This window comes from Oenanthe melanoleuca, chromosome 3 (genome assembly GCF_029582105.1).
Source record: "Oenanthe melanoleuca isolate GR-GAL-2019-014 chromosome 3, OMel1.0, whole genome shotgun sequence".
Taxonomy (NCBI): domain Eukaryota; kingdom Metazoa; phylum Chordata; class Aves; order Passeriformes; family Muscicapidae; genus Oenanthe; species Oenanthe melanoleuca.
The window spans coordinates 54,121,028-54,133,610 of NC_079336.1; the positions used below are offsets into that span (position 1 = coordinate 54,121,028).

The following is a 12,583-nucleotide window of genomic DNA, read 5'->3' on the forward strand; positions in this document are numbered from 1 at the left end:
CATGTCTTGTACCTGCTTTGTGGTACTTAATTTGCTAATTGCTATTTGACAAATAGTAATCTGCTAATTATTGTTGTTTTGCTAAATTACTATTTGACTATTTTCTAGTATTTCTAACCATGCTCTTGACAAAACTATCTCTTGCTCAGCACTGCATACAATCAGTTGGAAAACAGTAGATGTTGTTAACCTTGAATTTGGCAAGACTTTCAACACTGTCCCCACAACATTCTCACAGATGAACAGCTCAAGTGTGCACCGTGTAAAATAGACAGTACAGCAGACTGGAAGCTGGCTGAGCTGGAGAGTTTAGAGGTTTGTAACCCCTCATGTGAAATCTAACTGGAGAATTCAGACCGGTGGTGCACTCCACAGGTTGAAGTTGGAGTCCACTCTTGAACTTCTTCATTAATGACCTGGATGACAGGACCGAGTGCACCCTCAATGAATTAGCAGATTATAAAAATCTGGGAGGAGGGGCTGATACAGCAGAGAGACATGCTGCCAGTCAGAGGGCCTCAGCAGGCCACACAAATGGGCCAACAAGAATCTCTTGAAGTTCAACAAGGGGAAATGCCAAGTCCTGAACTAGGGGAGAAATAATTCCATGCACCAATGCAGACTGAAATACACAAAGTATAATTTAAAGATAATTAAAAATCCTTTCCTGTGAGAGCAGTCAAATATTGTAAGAGGCTGTCCAGAGATGTTTTGGAGTCTCCATCCTTAGGGATACTCAAAACCCAAATGGACAGTCCTGAGTTCTAAGAGAATCCACTTTAAGGAAGGATTGAGGTCCATGATCAATAATATCATGATCTTGTCTTTACTCATCTCACATAAAGAATATTCTGTCCTTGAGAAAGATATTGAAGCTTCCTATCAGATGATTAAACAATTAATTACTTAATTTAGAGCAAACTGGTTGGAAACAAAGGCAGTCTTGCCTCAGAATCCATGAGCTAACTGATCTTGAGGGAAGTGGGGAAATAGCAGAATAAATACAAGTACAATAAGACTGGGGCTTCGTTAAAGAAAATAAACCTGTGAAATTATGCACTTAAAGAAAAGCCAAATCACACAATGTGTCAGGGTATACAGAACCCATTTGTCAAAACAAACACACATATTTAATAGCCACAGCAGTGAATATTACTTTTATTTTAAGTATTATATTACAAAGTTGCATACAGTTAATTCTGCAAATGTATCTAGATATGAAAAGATTTAAAAGTCAAGAAAGATCTGCTGTATTACTGCTGTATTACTGTATTATCCATGCACATAGATGGAAACACTGTTTTTTCCACTGTTTCCTACCTCAGGCAAGACCAAGACAATTGAACTGTCCTTTAAAAAGAAAGGGCTACATATATTCAGGCTATTACACTGCCCATACTACCAGATATCAGCTACCACTTTACCAAACTATTAGAGCATGCACATACACCAGTTAAATGGTTAAACATATTGCTAACAGAGGTTTACACACGTAAATGGGAATTCTGCATTTTGCTTTAAGATGCACTGCAAAAGTTGACAGAACTGAACTGTCAAAATAACCTTCAGGAACATGTAACCATCTGCTGGATCTCTAGTACTGGCAGTTGTTAACAATCCAACATCCCAATTAACATAAGTACAAAATTAAAATATATTTAATATATAAAACCAACACAGAAAATAAAGGTTCTGTCCTTCCAGCACAATCAATAAATCAACAGATGTGTTTAAGTACAGATTTTCTATTATTCAAAAGTAAAACTTAACTGTCAGTTAGGCACTATGAAGACCAGCACTTATCTTCACAGTTTATAACCAATGGGGAATGATGAAATAGATTAGCAAATCTTTTTCATGTTTCACTGAAAACAAGTCTACCACAGCAGAGCAACTTGGAGGCCCACAAAATGGCAGAGAAGTAATCCACAATTTAAAAATATTTTCTTACAGAAAAATCTATTTCAATTGTGGCCCACTAGTATTTTTATGGTTGCCTTCCCTTAAAAATCTTTCTGTTCTCATGGCTTCTTCTTTAATATATATATTTTTTTAGTTGCTTTCCTTGTATAAATACTATCCCTGACCTGTGGATCATCTTGGAAGTATCAGTTAGTTTTAGAAACAAAAACACAGCGTTCATGAACAGCTGTAACATACACCTATATTTGCTCATGCTATTTTGGAAGTCTCCATCAACACTTTTGTCTGTACTTCTGCATAAAGTAAAATTCAAGAAAATTAAATTCCTTGATTTGAGTAATACTAGGAATAGCCATGTAGAACAACTCAAAAGTATATGTTAATGTTCTTTAAAGGGTTAGCCCACTTATTTTAAACATTCACAATATGTAAGCATATGTGTTCTACTGTCTCTGTAAGATTTACACACTCTGGAAATCACATGCATCCATTCAGCAACAGATGAATGTTATTATGGCTCCAAGCCCATTTGTTTAGGTAAAACACTGAAGTTAATTGGTGCATGGCCATTTGCATTGTGAATTAGTGATTAAGAGTGATTCTGAGACCAGTGGTCAATCTTTTAGACCATGCTAAGGACCATTTCCCCAGCTGCTCAGAAAAAGTAATCATAACTTCATTTGTGAAAAAAACCTGCCTGCCTTTAGGAGATAATTCTATATAATTATAGAGATTATTACTATCTTTACAATCTACATTTTAAATCTCTATTACCTGTTTTTATTTCATTATGTATTCCGCCCTCCCTCTGGAATTCTTTTTACTCTTCTTAAGGATACAAAACAAAAACACTTCAAAATTAAGGTGCCAATTTTCTGTCTTATTTTACAGGTGCCCATAAAAAAGAGAAAATAGTATGAAATTATAGATTTCATTATTAAATACTGTGATTAGCAATGAAGCAGATATTAATACCAAAGTAAGCATCACAAATGTACATAATTGTATTGCTTACCTTTTTCTCAAAATCTTTCAATACAAAATATATTTAGGAAAAAAAATCTAAAAATAGATTAAAAACTACAGCCAATAGACTATCAAGAACTATGGTTCTATATTAGTATATATGCTTTTAAATTCTATTCTTTTTGACTGTCCATGTTTAAGATAATATTTTAATGCTTACTAAAGGATCAAAATACTAAATTAAGAAAAGCTGGAAATCTCATCCTCTTCTACAAACTTACAGCACTGATAAATAGTTGTATTGCTTAAAGAAAAACAAAGTATTACACAGATTGCATCAGCATTGCACTGTATCACACTGCACTTAATAAAGAGTATCACATACAACAAAATTGGGTTAGTCCCTGAAAGAGCTGCACAGCAAAATTTTCAAAGGCAGAAAACAAAAAATCCTGATAGAAGTTATCACCCCTTCCCTAGAGTGAAGAAATAAAGAAACTTACCACTTTCAGCAGTGAGAGAATACAAAGGATTCAGTGGAACACTCAGAGAGCCTGGTAGTCTTAGCTTCGAGTGTGGTGACAGAGATGATGGTGCAGGAAGCAAGAGATTTGAGTTTGTCTGTAACAGGAAGACAAATCAGAAAGTGAAGTGTAATTTCCTGGGTGACTTACTGATGCAATAGCTAGAAGAGAAATATTTGCTTACTGTAAATAACTTAAATTCCAGGAAAAAAAATTAAAACTCAAGTCGATGATGACTTACAACTCCAATATTTATTTTTTCTTAGTATTTGGAAATACAGACTTGAAAAAATTACTGGCACAGTCATAAACTGAATTGTATGCTTATATATGGATACTAATTCTCAAGCAGTGCAAACAATGAAACAGATTTGTTTGGACCAGCATTTTGTTGCATCTTTATGTATGAAAATAAGAATACATGTACATATGTTCATAAACGTATAAATGTAAAATAACTTCTCATTTTGAGTACTCAAACTACACTACATCCATGAAGAGATACTCACCACTCTAGGAAAAAAATAATCTTAAACCAATCCTAGCACAGAACTGATTTCTGCAAAGCAATAAACACCAAAATTCCAGACACTTTCTACATGTAAATTACACATAATATAATTCCAGTCCTAATTTCCATAGCAACAAAGATAATGCAGTTAAAACCTGTTTTCCTATGGACTTCCTTGCAATATATCCAACTATTTCAAAGCAAAAGCCCTTCCCAAATTTCACTCACTGTATTATTCAATACAGCCTATGAAAAAAAACCCTAATGCTCTTAAGTTTTAGGTTGAGCCAATTGAGAATTTTACAGTTTGGCAAAACTCTTTTCACTGCCTTAATACATCACAGCCAAAATGGAAGCAAAATAGGCCTAAAATAAAATATTTGTAATTATCTTTAAGCAAGATATTAATATGTTAAAATTCTTGTGAGTTATTACATAAGACAACATAATTCTTAACCCTTCCAAAAGTCAAGCCTACTTCATCATATTGAATAAAAGCATATGGTCCCTTAATCCAACTAAAAGCTTCCAATCAGTGAAGCACTACCTTTAGCTTCAGTAAACCTTAAACTTCAATTGTGGGCCAGTAATATTTTGCAAATCTTCAAACTACTGGCTTGTAAATTCTATTTGAAGAAAGGAGACAATCACCAATTCACTTTGTTTAACTATCTCAAAAATTATCTGTTTTATGTACTATTATTTCTGTAAGTCAATAAACATTTTTCAATTCAATAATGCATAATATTTGGGTATTGGCAGGTGTACTGGAATGCAGGTAATATAGCAGTAAAAATGTATGTTGAATCACTTGAATGAACCAGAGGATATGTGCCACCATCTGCCCTGCACCACTACACCTGATCTTCATCTTAATGTGTCTGGTTTTTTTTTGTGCAGGAATATGCATTTAATTCTAATGAGGAAAGTTTATATTAAAACTGTCTTTGACTAACAAGTGATCTTGCAGCAAAAGTGCACAATTGTAATGACTATACTCCAAAGCTGACAGAAAGAAAACCAAGATAGAAAATCAGATTAATCATTGAACATGATTTTTAAAAGCATTAAACCTGTTAGATTTTACTACAGTGTACAAATTTACATGAATGCTAGTAAACAGTAGCTGGAAAATGTTATCAGAATGGAGGCCTGTTTTTCTGAATAACTGCAACAACAAAACCAATCTGCTTTTCTTACTTTACATATACCAGTAAGTAAGCTTCATTAATATAAAGTTTTCCCTGATACAAAAAAATGGTGGAAAGCCATTAGATTACATATTTACTCAAACACAGAAAAAATAATCTGTTCTGCAAACGTTTTGAGCTCAGCTCTCCAGTGATTTATCTTCTTTAAACCACCGTAAACTCTAGGGAGAGCCTTTTCCCCTAGATAAATGAGAAGATCTCCCCTTTGCATTAATTTCTTGCTAAGTGCACACTACATCATAAGACAAACAGAGGCTTTCCAGTCAAATACTTTAATGGAAGTCTCTTTCAAATTTGCTATCAAAAATTAGGTTTCAGATAATACCAGGAAATGAAGACAGGTTGAATATACTGGCCTTTGGAAATCAAACTAAACATGACAGAGCAAACTATTGAAAACTAAGACTTAATAGACGCCTCCCCAGTTCATCTTGAAAGGAAGAATTAGGAAGCTAAGCTTGTCTTGATTCTGGCCCTTGAACAAATTATATAAGAGATATGGAACTCTGTGTAAATTATTCCTGTACAACACTTCTCTTTATCTTCCTGCTGTATTATGCAAACACTCACACTATACATGAGAGTATAGCATGCTCTGAAATCAAATGCAACAAGACGCACACAAGAGAAGACCAAATGAGCAGTCCTGAGGATTTAAGAAAATCAACCATTCTAAAATGCAGCATAAGTTCTCTGAGAATACTTCCTTCCTGTCCAAGGCCTTAAAAACAAGATAAATAAAAAAACCCAAGATAAATATTTTTAATAGAAGAGATATTAAAAGTGAAGTTTTAAGTGTAAGCAGTCTTACTGGAATTTCATTCCTCCCCTTGTCAGCAGTGAAGCTGAATTCAGGTGAGCTATAAAAAACTGCCCATCCAAAGTAGAGACAAAAACCAGAGTTTTACTGAACTTTCTGCCACTAGCTCCTAAGCATTATTTAAATCTCTAAGAGGCCCAAGAAGGAAAAACAGCACAACATTGTAACAGAAATGGGAAGCATATAAGTGAGGAATAGTGATTCAAGAACAACTGTTTTAAGGTGAAGTACACTATTCTATGAAAAATAATTAATTCTCCTACAACAGGAAGACATAAGACTACCAACAGAACAAAATGAAGCAATCATTTTTTTTGAAATGCATGCGGTGGGAAATCATTGCTAAATACCTTTACAACGAGCAAAGTTGGCTAAGATAGCCAACCATGAATTTGCTTATTTTTCACAACAGGTTCTGCTTTCTCCATGCATAAACCACAGCATTATCAAAGACATAGTTTACTACTATTGTGAATTGAGTAAAACTAAGAGTTAAAACATTCTTATTGTTTCCATCACAATAAAGATACCTACGTAATTTTTGATAAGCTTAAACAAAGAAGATTTGCATTTTCTTTTTTGTGTTAGGGTAGCACTATGCAAATTATGCAAATACATATTTTCAGTGAAACTAGTTATCACGTTAAAAGTGAATTGCATGAGACAAAAAATAGAATGCTCAAGACTTGACAAAGTGGCAAAAGCAATTTCTCTTTTTCCTAAGAATTTTATTACCTTTGCAATCAATACAATAAACATTTCTACATATACCTGCAAGCCAAATCACATTGGTCAGCTGTATATTACTTCTGAATCTCTTAGTTTCAGGTTTCTCTTGTGAAAACTTATGTCTCTAGGATACTGCTTTTAAACACAGTTTAAAAGCCCTACTAAGACATTATTCTTCAGGATTTAAAAGCTGAATCTGAAATAAAAAACCCTCACAACACAATCTGATATTTTTCTCAAAGTAAGCAGAAAACACATAGGCAATAATGCTTAAAGTATGTATGGCACTACAGCTTTTAAATTTGCAATCTAAGTTTGAATCAAGTTTACATTTGTGTAAAAGCACAATAATTTCTTTGACTGCAGCATAAAAAGACTCAAACAAAAGCTGGGATTCTATTGCGGTAGGGTCCTGCAATCACTTAGAGATAATCTATTCTGCTCTTACATAGCTCTAGACTAAGTAGAAAAGCCAAACACAGCTAAAATGAGATATTACCCACACACAGAGGCAAAACTGAAAAAGACTTACTTTGCTTGTCTGAAGCAAGTATGTTCCCCTGATGCTTCCTACAGTTCTCTTACTTGTCTACATGGCAATATGGATGGTTTGCAACCTAAGTGCTCAGCAGGTTTTTCTCTGTAGAAGCCCAGAAGTGACCAGGACATACAAATGAAAATTGACACTACACAGGAGCTTGATCCTACAGTTCAGTCACTGTCTACAGATGCTGAGTCTGATTACAAAGTAATTACATATATTCAGCTCCTTAGATCTGCCAGAGTCCTGGCATTTCCTACACGTTACTTCAAACACTTTCTTTCCTCCTTTTTTTTTTTTTTTTTTTTTTTTGGGTCTTTAAAAAAAACGTTAAGGAGAAATTAAGACTGCTATAAATAGTTGGAATAGCAAGCTTCTTTCATTTAGCTACAAGGAACACTAAATTCTTTGCACAAGACACAAAACAGTTAAATAAAGGCTCAGTTAAATGCAGGACTTAGCCATTACAAACAAATAGAATGACCTTTCCTGGATTGGATAAAACTGGCATTTCAGTTTAAGAACATGCCTAGATAAACACATTCTAGCAGAAATGGGCAATGTCATCACCAATAACAGCAAGAAGTAGATCTGTCTTATTTAGTAAGAGCCAAGTAGGTTACTATATAAACCGTGATCTCATGTTACAATTAATGCTACCAACAAACATATGACCAGGGGAAAAAAATCCATTACTTCAGTAGTTAATTTTAAAATGGCTTCTTTTTTGTGCAAATGAAAAATGGATGTAACTTGTTCCCCATAAAAAATAAACCCAAAGATACTTTTACTTCTCTATTATGAAAATAAGACACCAGAAAATCTTCTAACTCACATTTTGTCAAATACATATACAAACCTATTCCTTTTTACCTGCTGGTAAAGGACATTAGGGCACTATGATTTTAAAAACAGTAAAGAGCTTCAGCTAATCATGACCACTCAGAGGTCTTCAATACCACCCCACCTACCAAACACACAACACAATGTCCCCAGTCCTCCCTGTATTGGTTATACTCTAGGCTTCATCTTATATGTCATTCTTTAACTCTCAGCTATAGTCTCCTGGTATTTGAGCCACTTCTTTCTGCACCCAACACAGAATCACTGAGTTGGCAAAGACCTCCAAGATCATTGAGTCCAGCCTTTGAACAAACACCACCTTGTCAGCTAAACCACAGCACTAAGTGCCAAATCCAGACATTTCCTGAACATTTCAAGGAATCATGACTCCACCAGCTCTCTGGACAGACAGTTCTAATGCTTAACCACCCTTCCAGTGAAGAAATTCTTTCTGATTTCCAACCTGAAACTCCTCTGATGCATCTTGTGGCCATTTCCTCTTGTCCTGTCACTTGGTTGCCCAGGAAAAGAGGCCAATTACCACCTTGCCACAACCTCCTTTCAGGCAGGAAGAATGTTCTTCATGTTGCAAGATATTCTATCACAGCCCCATTAACAATTACAAAAGTTGTCAACAATGTTATTAATTGACTCAGTGCCCATTAATGGTATTTTCTCTTATTAAAAGTTTCTAATAAAAGCTGCCTTCTTAACATCATGGCTGTTGAGAAACAAGCCAGCTGGCAGTAGAAGTAATTTGCTGGGTTTTAACATGAATGAATCCAGCTTTCTCTGCTTTAAAATACTGTTTGAATAAATATACCAGTACTCAGCCCTGTTTAACTTTGTTCAGTAATGACAAAACAAAACACTGAGTTATTAAACTTCATAACTTTACCAACATTTATGACAAGAAAGGTAATATGGTAAGACTGGAAACAAAATTAAAGAACCAATCAGTAAAACCCATACACAGTAAAAATGCTTAATCAGTAACTCTTGCTTAACTGCACAAATTTTCATGGCAAGAAAGCTAAAAAAACCTGAAAACAAAATTAAACCAACCAGTAAAATCCCCACACAGTAAAAATCCTTAACACCATCTTATTTTGCCCTCTGATAAAATTATCATAGTGGTATATTTCTGTGCTTAAAATGAATGCAATTCATTTTCTGGCTGGCATACCATTTATATAAAACACAAGCCACTGAGAGACATACAGTGCTGAAAGAGGTCATGGTTTGACTCTAAGCCAGGCAAAACCAGCACATACATCTATTTTAACTGTGTTGTGTTAAAATTCACCTGATGGTTGCTAAAAATGAGGAATGTATAAAAAGAAATCTTATTAGGCAAAAAATCTACTAACACAGAAAAATATAACAAATTGTAAGAACCTAGCCTGCTGTGTAAGATTTTCAGAGGGCAGGTGAGAGGAAATCAAGAAAAAAAATCACAGAAAAAATTTAGCTATTTGTTCAACTTTTTCTAACACAGGTTACTTTATTAAACCTAGAAAATTTAATGAATTGGCAAGAAAAAAACATTGCAATTTCTAAAACCTTACTTTATAATGAAATATTTCTTGAAGACATACAAAGTAAAAATCTGGCAAAAGTTTCACATGTTAGTAAATATTTTACCTGTATAAAGCTTCTAGTAATAATGCAGCCACTTCATATCAACAATCAGTTTATGAAATCACAATGATTCAACAGTATCTGCTCAACAAATAGAAAAGAGCTTTATAAAAACTACTTTACATTGTAAATGAAATGCACAGGTTTACAGGGTATCAAATACAGCATGCCTCATAAAATACATCCTTAGAAGTCTGCAACTAGGAGTAGTTTCATGTAAAGTAATAATTGCAATAAAATTTCTTAGAATAAGAGCATTTCCTAGCATTCTAAAGAGGAATACAGGAATGGAAAAAGCCTACATCACTGTTAAAAAACCCACTTATTTAATTTAAAAGCTCTCATCCAGTGAAATGCATTGTGCAGGTCATATGGAAAATGACTGCCTGTGTTACAGGATCATGTTCTCTACCAATATGATAAAAAACTAAAAAGAGGTTCTAAAAATACTTCACATTTCTTATACATATGATAAGATAGAATACCAGTACCTTCCCTGGTAGTTTGTACATAAATTTGTATTGCAGGCATGATCAAGTGAAACAGCTATTTCAACCTGCAGAGGCACTGCAGCAATATCTTGTACTAGGCCAAGAACATTCACAGAATAGGCAGTGTTTCAAAAAGAGTCCTCAGTACTTCATGTATTATCAACTCTGGTTTTCCATCTCCAGGTACAAGTTGTACTAAGTTACTTTAGAACTCTCTTCTTCCACATCTGCATTTAACCCTAGAAGTCAATCATGGCATTTAAGAACTTACCAAAACTAAAGTGAACCAGAGGACAGATTCTTATGAGACTGAAAATGGCAGCATGAAAAATACAAATCACTTGGGCATCCAGCTCTGCCTCTAGGTCTTTGCTGCAGACAAAAGCACAAGTTTCTGTATTCTTCCACTTTAAAGTTAGTTATAAATCCAGTAGCTACGCTGGTAAGTCGACACACATTAAAACCAGAGACCCCATGTTGGCAGATTTGCTGTTTGTGTGTTTCAGCACCTTTGTCTCATAAAACATGACTCCATGTGTGACCTTAGGCAGGTCTACAAGGTATGCTGCCACCATGCTTGTCCCAACACGGTATTGCCTACATGTCTGTGACAAGGGCATGTAAACATGACCCAAAAACCAGGACAACTCTGCACTACAGCAGCTTCATCTCAAATGCTGGGGGCAGTTTTAGTGCCACAACATAAGAAAACATTAAACTATTAGAGTGTCCAAAGCACAGAAACAAAGATGGTGAAGGGCCTGGAGGGGGAGCTGAGGTCACTTGGTCTGTTCAGCCTGAAGAGACTGAGGGGAGACCCCATTGCAGTTACAACTTCTTCAAGGGGAGGAGGAGGGGCAGGCACTGATCTCTTCTCTGTTGTGACCAGTGACAGGACCTGAGAAAATGGCCTGAAGTTGTGTCAGGGGAAGTTTAGGTTGAGTATCAGGAAGAGATTTTTCACCCAGAGGGTGTCTGGGCATTGGAACAGGCTCCCCAGGGTCACAGCACCAGCCTGACAGAGCTCAAGTGTTTGAACAATGCTCTTGGGCGTACAGTATGACTCTTGGGGTTGGTGCTGTGCAGCTCCAGGACTTGGACTTGATCTCTGGAGGTTCCTTCCAATTCAACACATTCTATGATTCTGTGAAATACATACAAGGTAACACCTGTGTTCTCATCTGGATTTTTAATGTTCCAACTCAACCACAGGGCAACAAGCCACCCTTTGTGTGGCTTCCTAAAGTCATCTTTCTCCATTTTCACTTGTCTGTTCCCAGAAATATTAGTACATTCTCACACATGTGGTTGAGTGGCAACTTAAAGAGTTCTACTTTGACAAACACTATAGCAAACCATTCATGTGAGTGTGCATTCTAATAAGCCTTCCACCAAAGCCTGCACTTACAAACATGCATCATTTTTCATATGAGAAAGGGAATTACACACACATTAAAAACTAATTTCCAATTACAAAGTAGTAGAAATTTTAAATTTTAATGTTTTATATTTTACTCTGGGGCTGTCCAAAATCTGGTAAATCAGGCAGGCAATAAAAAATGATCCCATCCCTGCTTGAAATGTATCTACCACTGTCCCATGAGTCTCATGTTGGATCACTGGAAAGATTAGCATCAAGATTCCTTTCAAATAAATCTCCTCCCCAATATGTCAGTGGCTCATAAAGCCCTGCAATGAAGCATTCTCAGTGTTTACAATCACTACTGCTATGTGAGAGATATCAAACTGGATTCTTTCAACCATCATCCTGTACAGTTTGGAACTCACACAGTGAGAAGACAGATGAAATTTTTGACATCTTCCACATGGGTAAAGGGCTTGGAGGATGCTGTCAAAAACACAGGTCATTACTCTGCTCACAGAGGACTTACTCATCCCAAACTAGTCAGTGGAAATCTAGGGTTACAAAACTCCAGTGGCTGAAAGTTACTCTCTCAAACACAGCTGTAAGCTTATCTATTTCATCTAGTCACACACTAACATGGAACTTCTACGTGCTTCTGCTAAACCAGATTTGTCTTCCACAGTCCACAACCACTGGTTAATCTGGGAGTAAACATTTGCAATGACAAAGATTCTCATAAATTCTCTAACCCTATCTTTATCTTCATATGACCAGACATCCAGAACAAAAAGAATTTATCCTGGAGTATCTTCCTGGAGTACTTGTCCCAGACATAAGGCTACATGCTCTGTTTTCTCCATGTTGTCCCTTTCCCTGATAAACAACACCAAGTGAGGCACTAGTGCTCACTTCATACCTGAGCAGGAATAGAATGAGCATTACATAGAAACAAGGTTTGCTTCCTTGTGTCAGGCCACTTGTAATTGAAAAGTAGAAGCAGCATGCTACTCCCATTCA

General features: G+C 35.6%; 1 protein-coding gene across 1 annotated transcript in view; it reads right to left on the bottom strand.

The window, feature by feature from the left end:
• The window catches only part of AHI1 (Abelson helper integration site 1), an 86,916-nt gene that overhangs the window by 42,262 nt on the left and 32,071 nt on the right, over positions 1–12,583 (bottom strand). Inside the window, exon 19 of the mRNA XM_056488327.1 lies at positions 3,393–3,510. Within this exon, the coding sequence (XP_056344302.1) occupies positions 3,393–3,510 (118 nt within the window). The remainder of the gene's footprint in view (positions 1–3,392; positions 3,511–12,583) is intronic.